Below are 7,945 nucleotides of genomic sequence, written 5' to 3' on the forward strand. Positions count from 1 at the left end.
AAAGCTCCAAGAGTTGTTGAAGAGAGAGAGAAGCTCTAATCTCTCCAAAAGTAGAGGATTTTTAAGGGATAATAGAAAATATGATTATTTCAATGTAATACTGGCATGGTATAGCTCACAGATGAGAATACAAAAGAATGAGGGTCTATGACAAGCAAAGAGCAGTTGGTCTTCAATCTCAATGAAGGCCCCAACTTTAATTAGCAACTCAACCTTTATGGCATGGATGAATACTTCCATGGCTATAAAGTGGCCACCTTCAAAGACATGCCAGATAGAGGGTTTTGAAAGCCATCCACAAGAGAGAGAGAGAGAGAGAGAGAGAGAGAGAGAGAGAGAGAGAGAGAGAGATAGAGAAAGAAAAAGAAAAGAAATTCAAAGAAAGCAAAATGAGAAGTGTTGAAAAAAGCAGTGTTTGAGTTTTCACTAGAAGAAGCTTCTACATGGACCCACCTTTTACCCAAAGCCCGTGCACACCACTTGCAATATCTACACAGACTCTACATATATTAGACACATAGAAACTTTTTTTTCACGAACCTACATTGAGCCTCATCGTCCTAGGTACATCTGTGGATGGGTAGACCATGGCAACAAGTGCAAGCCTGGCCCATGGTATGTCACCAAGAATAAGATCCCATAGTAGTTAAGTCAATGCTCTTCCATGGAGTACTGCTGCCTATAGTAGATCATAGATACACCAAGTCGATGCGAAACCCACATATAACCTTAATGATATGCTGCTTGTGAGAAAAAAACCTAGGACTAGTGTTAATTATAACTTTTAATAATAATTAAATATTGAAGCACAATTCCAAGAGTTTCATTCTATTTAAAGGTCTTAATTTAAGAGGTAGTAGAAGAAAAACCTTAAAATTTGTGAAAATTTCTTTGGTTTTACTTTCTTAAAGTTGAGAAAAAGAGTTACACTTATTCTAAAATACTTTTGTACTTGTACAAATTGAAGGGAGAAGCAATCACCTTCTATAATTGTCTTACACAATCTCAAGCAAATGTCATTAAACTTAACAATAATATATTGCTCTAAAATAGATTGATCTATTATTAAAAAAAGGGTGAAACATGCTACTCTCAGAACAAACTCGATTATATTACATGCCTATTCGAGTATCATATTCTTTAGAGGTGAACATGTCCAGTAGTCTACATGTATATGCACATCTCAATGAACAATTGGGTAATGACTTAACACTCCATGGGAGTTGAAAGTGTGCATACAATTTTGTGGTTTCGGTCCTTGGAGTGTTTTGTGGACCAACCTTCAAGAACCCTTCTTTAGGAACACACATTTTCACCCCAAGCAAAACATTTGAAGAAAATGGCCCTAGTTTTTTTCAAAAATACATTGTTAATGCCTTTTCTTTTTACAACATGTTCAACTTCTTTTTTGAAAGATCTCAATCGACCATTTATGAATTTTGAATCATTGTGAAGGTTAAGCTGAGGCACACCTTTCCCAAATACCATTGTGGACTCGTGTGGAGAGGTGGCCTCCTTTTAAAAAAAGTGCTTAGGAAAGTATTTGGCAAGATTAAATACTTTCATATGATATAAACAAACATAAGTACAAACCTTCATGAAGTAACTTAATTACAAATCTTCATAAGATTCAAAATGAAAAAAGTTTCTTTAACTTAATAATAATTGAAAATATGAACCATTTTTTAAAAGAATATACAATTTCATTACATATTACATCCCTTCGGATTTAGATTAGCTTCTTTTCTTCTCTGTCAATGTTCCTTTTTCTAATTTTCATGATACTATGGAAGGTTGAAATAGCTTCTGTTCCCAAACAGTTTTTTTTGGAATATATATTTATATTGATAACATCACTTGACAAAGCAAACGAGACTTCACATCACACACTTCTATCCCTTTATAGAGCTACCCCCATTTTGCATATCCTCGAGGCTCTAACTATCGTTAAGAAGTATTATTTGTTGTGTGCAAGATAGGAACATTTTGACACTTGGGCTACATATATATGCAAAATATTAGACCCAATGTGAGGTATATGCTTTTAATTCATGACTACTACCATTCTTCAAGGAGGCTTAGGAACGGTTCACAAGTTAAACTAGCTTTGTATCCGTAAATTAATCATCTTAAAGGCAATTGAGGAGACAAGCCCGAGACTCGAGACACCAAGGCGGCAACACACTGTACTTGGATGTTTACTTTTAGAAACGATGAATTTTTGGGGGGAGGGAGAGAGAAACACTAGAGAGAGAAACCGTGTGTGTTGCTAGACAGAGAGAGAGAGAGAGAGAGAGAGAGAGCTCTAAGAGATTTAAAGCTTAAACACCTCAAAAAATCTCACACATTTCAAACATGTACTACAAAAGTCCGGGCTTTGTTGGTAATGTACATACTAGGGCGGCTTATGACCTCCCAACATCATGGGCAATGGCAAGAACGCCCACTGCCCAGTGCCTACTGCTCTCTACAAAAGCAGCCCAGTTTCACTTCATGGAGTAGGATTTGAGGACTCTGGGCCGCCGGCGGAGACGCCCATGGATCGGAGGATCAGCGACTCCGCATTAGAAGAGCGCTCTATACACAGAAGCAGTCTCTAGAACATGTCCGGATCAACGACACGGACTCTAGAATGTTGATGGCCGCGTAATTGCTCTGCTGCTCCACACTGGCCGCGTCCTGGGCGGCGCTTCCGTTGCAGTGGCCGGCTTGTAACGCCCTCTCCACCCGGTACTCCGCCACCTCCCTCTCCAAATGCGAACAGTAGCTGTCGAACACCTGCACCGTCACGTGCAGCCGGAACCCCAGCCTGAACAGGAACTCCAACTCCAGCCTGTTCATCTCATGCGTGTTCACCCCGCCCACCTTGGCGTAAAATGCATTACTGTAGTACCTACTCACCGCACCAATTAAGACCATAATCAGCTGCTAAACTACCAAATGTACATCAAGGATAGCGGCTCTGAAGAATTGCCCAAAGATTAATCAATGCTTACAACAAGATAAATGCCATAATTAAGTACTTACGAATCGTCCAAGAACTTGGCAGCCACCATGACGCTGGTGATTAGCAGGCGGTGGACATTTAAAGAGGTGATAGGCAGCCCCGGTTGCTTATGGATGAACCTCTCCAGGTATGCATACGCCACCACAAAGCAAGAAGGGCTGCAGTTCACATACTTGAAGATCCTCTCTACATACTTCTCCACGCTTATAGAAGGGGCCCTCAGCCCATGAAACACAGTGAGCCTGTGCTGAGGGCTCAAATCCAGCCCCAATTGCGTCACATACCTATCATTCTTGGCCACCATCCTCTCCAGGAGGGACGACAAGACGGACAAAACGCGTGGGCTGTTGTGGGGTACCCCAATTTCCCCGCTCTTGCTGTCCAGCTCCGAGCAGGGGTCTTCTTGGATGATCGCTTGGGTGATTTTGCTCTCTGGGCTGGCCACACCAACAACCTCTGCCATGTCAAATAGAGCTTTGTCTGTAGAATTCTTTCCTTTGGTGATTTTGATAGGTGTCAAGCCATGGCCACTTGATATCCAGGGCAATGTACCTTCCACAAAGCCCAACAGTGTTGGTGAAGCAAGTGGCCAAATTGATGTACTGAGGCGATTGATTTCGTGAGGCTAGTCTCTCTGGCAACACACATGCAAGCGATTTGATGTGCAATGCATGCACAATGGGCCAGATGCATACGGCAATCTGAATCGGAGGGATCTACAAGTTATGGAAACAGGTCGCAGATCGATGGAGAAGACTGTGTACTTGGAGGTGGTTTTTGAGGAGGGAGAAATGCAGGCAGTCTAGGGAAGAGTAACCAATAAATATGATTCAATTTCACTGGTATGTTCTAATGGCAAAACAAGGCATAGAGCGATCAAAGGATCGAGGCAAATGCTCAGAGTGGAAAGGGGTACGGCTATACCAAGGCAGTATGAAGCTGTGGGCGCGAGGAGCATCGACGGATGGTGGGGATCAACCTTGGGGACTGCGAAGGAAAGAGCAGTGAACAGAGAGCCAGAGCCAGAGCCAAGAGAGAGAGAGAGAGAGAGAGGTGGCTAAAAATCTTGCTCCACAATATGGCCAAATTCTACCATTGTGAGATTATAGAGGTGATGGCCTAACCCTAACAGAGATTTGAGAGATTTTCGAGGTGATGGCCCATTTCAAGCCCGAGGATTTGTGCTGTGAGGACGTGGAAATGTTGGTGTGTATATGCTGAGAGAGAGAGAGAGAGAGAGAGAGAGAGAGAGAGAGGCCAATGGGAGGCTCAACGTACAGATTCTTGTATGTATGAGCAGAGAGCCTCAGAGGAGCTCGGTGTAAAAGGCTATAATAAACACTGTGTTGGTGTTGGAAATTGCACCACCATGTGACCTTTCATGTGGATAGCCTGTTGTTGCAACTTGCACTTACACTTACAGCCCCCCCTCCCATCTGAGCTCCCTTTGCAGGAGGGAGGTGTGTGTGTGTGTGTGTGAGACAAGCTGCCACTACAAGAAACCGGTGGCTGATAAAAGCTGCCCCTGTTTTTCTGCTTTTCGACGGTGTGTGTGTCAAGAGCACTGTAGCTACTGACCTTTGATTGCTCCTTACTAGTATCCTTTTGGGTAGGTACTCCTGTACTCCTGAGTCCTGCCCCCCTCTCCCCTTCACTCACAGACCAAGACCAATAGACGGTATCATGTGTCGCCAAGAATGTTAAACCCAGGTACAATCTTTACCTCTTCAAGGCCATGATTATGGGTTTTGGGTTTGGATAAGTAAAAATATATATGCATTCGCAATTTTCACCTTTGTCCCTTTGCATCAAATTCATCAGCCTTCATCCGGCTGGTTAGCCTGTGAGAAAAAATTTTCCTTCATTTTGGGGTGAATTTCCTTGGTCCAGAATCCCGGATGTATGTAAAAGGCGTTTTTTTAAATAAAAATAAAATATTCTAAATATTTTTAAAAATGAAATATATACTATAAAAGGCATTAGTGTAATAAATTGTAGTAATTAGTGTTAATAGTGGGCGATTAATGTGGTGTGAATTTTGGTGATGAGAAGTTAGTGGAATGTTGGTGCAGCACATGCTTGCGTCTCTAGACAGCAATCATGCACGTCTGGGCGTGCTTTTTAGCTCCTCTCGGAGATGCCATCGTTGCCAACTGTGTCAAATTTCACGCCGATGACGACTCATGAAATGTTTTTTCTAACCCACAAAATGATTTATAAATTATAAATTATATATATATATATATATATAGCTTCCACATCTCTCTCACAATAGTGCTGAGGCTCACATAATATGTCTCTGAGAGTTTTTCTGACACACGGTATACACCCTACAGCCCGGGAGCCACGCCTAAGCCGCAGAAAGGTCTAGAACAGCTAATAAAGCCTCTTTAACAGGATGCATTTCTCTCAATTTAATAAAAACAGAAGCCACCGCATTTCGATGTAAATCAGCTGCCAGCTACCCTTAATGTAGCAAAGCTACTCTTACGGCTCTCAATTTAATATAATCCACAGATTTGATTAGCCTTTTACCTACCTTAGAGAGAGAGGGTACATATTACTACATAACATCCAGCTGGAGAAGCACGAGGGAGTTTGGCGGCAGCAGCACAGCTCAACTGTAGATGATAGTGCCGACTCCCCAGCAGCTCCAACCACAGCTGTAAGCAGACGCTAGATTGATTGATTGCAACGACCTGCCCTCCACAAAAAATTTACTGCGGGCCTACATTTTTTGTTTAATGTTTCTTTTAGGTTTTGTCGCTCTTTCCTCATGTGAATATTTTACGGGCGAAACTTTAGTCTTGACTTTAGGCTAAGATACAATTGCCCTGCTTTGTTTCATTCGAGACTTCCCAACAAACCACCCACCCTTTTCCTTCTTTTCTTGCCAGTGCCACCCCCTCTCCACCCGCCGTGCCCACATCATTGCCGGTGGTTCCCACCGACGGCCATCACTAATGTTCTTCAAATCTACAGCAAATCACGGTTTTTAACACGAAAAATTAACCTAACAGTCCTTTGATTTCGGCTTTCACAAACGCCGGATTGGAGCATTGTATTGCCTACAACGGCGGAGCCAACCGTGAAGTTTTGGTGGTGGCCGCTGGCCATGCCAAGCCCAACATTACCACGAGCCTTGGCTCTTGTTGCAGGTGAAGTCGAATCTTAAATACATATACAGACCGGACACGCACACAGGCAGCCAAATCGCCAGCCATGCCTGCATCTTTGCCTGCGTAAAGTGTGACAGCTAGCTCCTCTAGGGTCGGTGGCGGTGCCGCCGGTGCGCCGGTGCCTGCAGTTGGACCGCCTACCCACCCCACAACGGGCCACGCCCAATGCCCATGGCCCCCCCCCCCCCCCCCCCCCCCATAGTCCATGCCATGGCCCCGGCCTGGCACAGTCCTCCACTGATCACTTTGACCTTCCCCAATCCCCTCAAAAAAGATCGGTGGCCGAGCATGAATCCTTCGCCATGAGTTGAATTGGAAAAAGTAAATTATTATTATTTTTACAATTTGGAAGAGACATTTTTCCTTCTCCCCTCAAGATGAGGCTGATTTTTCAGAAATTGAGAATGCTCTAAGATAAAGGGAAGCTGTCTTTTCTTGAACTCGTAAAGAGATCCTCAACACCACTGCGGTAGAGCAATTGGTGAAGCGTGTGTATGTTTGGGGTAAGGTCTCGTGATCAAGTCTTACTTCCAGCTCTCATCCGTAAGGACACTGCTTTGGTAAAAATAAAAATCTCGCATTACAAAAAAAAAGAGATCCTTAAATTTGAAGCCCAAAATAAAGTTTTATTAGAAAAAACTTCTCATTTCCTCCTCCTTATCTATCTTAATCTTTATGACATTATTAAGTATTACATATGCATTTATAAGTAATATATATATGTGTGTGTGTCTTGAAGTACGTTTTTCCTAACAAACAGATATATAGCAAAAGATAATCTCTTTTAATATGTACACACTCAGAGCACATACATACGCTCATAATACATACCCATACACTTTTAGACACATGCTCACATATATGTTCTTAGAATCCATGCAACTTTACACCCTTCTATTTGATGTTTTGATGAATCCCTCCAAATTCCATTGGAGATATGTCAAGGGGTAGGAAAGCTCCCCTCCATTGGTCTCAAGTCTCCACTGGTCTCCACTTTACACCCTTTTATCAAACTTATTTCTTTCAATTAGCTTTCAACTAAAAAGGACTCTCTCTCTCTCTCTCTCTCTCTCTCTCTCTCTCTCTCTCTCACACACACACACACACACACACACACACACACACACACAAACCAACACATACATATCTACTTAGGGGGCATAAAGCAAAGAAGCAGATTCGAGCTTCATAGCCCCTGCAGATGCACGATTTTTCTTTTCTGTAGATGTTTGTTGAAGCATGTTGGGGCGTTGTGCTTAGGCAGCTTGAAAGGCTAGCCATTCTTCGTGGAATATCGTATCTAAATATCTGCCTCGCCCTTTTGGTGGTTTGGGGTCCCACCTCAGTCCCACGATCAAGACATGTGTAGAAAGCACACATCATCCAACTTAAAAATATTTTAAGCCCTTTTTGAAGGCATCATGGTCTCTCTCTCTCTCTCTCTCTCTCTCTCTCTCTCTCTCTCTCTCTCTCTCTCTCTCGGCATTTAGGCCATGAAATACAATAACGTGCTCCTTTAAAAAAAAGGTAAAATGTGGAAAAACGGGCACTATTTCCGCTAAACCTATGGTATCGGATCTCTTTGAAGACTCATCGGCAAGAGAACCAAGAGCAATATTGCACTTCAACTTTTGAGGTAAACAATTCCATGTAATAAACTCGTGATGGTTTATTTATGTGTACACATGATGATGAGGTGTTACCCTTGACCTTTGTTGAAAAGGATGATGTATTTCACTCGTTGTTCATTTTTAAGGTG

At 42.6% G+C, this 7,945-nt stretch overlaps 1 protein-coding gene across 1 annotated transcript; it reads right to left on the bottom strand.

The window, feature by feature from the left end:
- Positions 1-2,321: 2,321 nt before the first annotated feature.
- On the bottom strand, positions 2,322-4,514 carry LOC147607285 (cyclin-U4-1-like). The gene is made up of 2 exons (XM_086790478.1): positions 3,028-4,514; positions 2,322-2,893 (listed from the first exon to the last, which is right to left on the bottom strand). The coding sequence occupies exons 1-2, from the start codon at positions 3,468-3,470 to the stop codon at positions 2,578-2,580; spliced, it is 759 nt and encodes a 252-aa protein (XP_086646604.1). The 5' UTR covers positions 3,471-4,514; the 3' UTR covers positions 2,322-2,577.
- Positions 4,515-7,945: the final 3,431 nt, after the last annotated feature.

The sequence above is a fragment of the Cibotium barometz genome, chromosome 55 (genome assembly GCF_041138505.1).
Source record: "Cibotium barometz isolate CiBa-2024 chromosome 55, ASM4113850v1, whole genome shotgun sequence".
NCBI lineage: Eukaryota > Viridiplantae > Streptophyta > Polypodiopsida > Cyatheales > Cibotiaceae > Cibotium > Cibotium barometz.

Bases quoted from the DNA above. Each gene is read 5' to 3' on its own strand.
- LOC147607285 (XM_086790478.1), bottom strand. From the start codon at position 3,470: ATGGCAGAGGTTGTTGGTGTGGCCAGCCCAGAGAGCAAAATCACCCAA. The intron at 2,894-3,027 runs GTAAGTACTTAA...TGCGGTGAGTAG, and splicing joins GCCAAGTTCTTGGACGATTC to GTACTACAGTAATGCATTTT.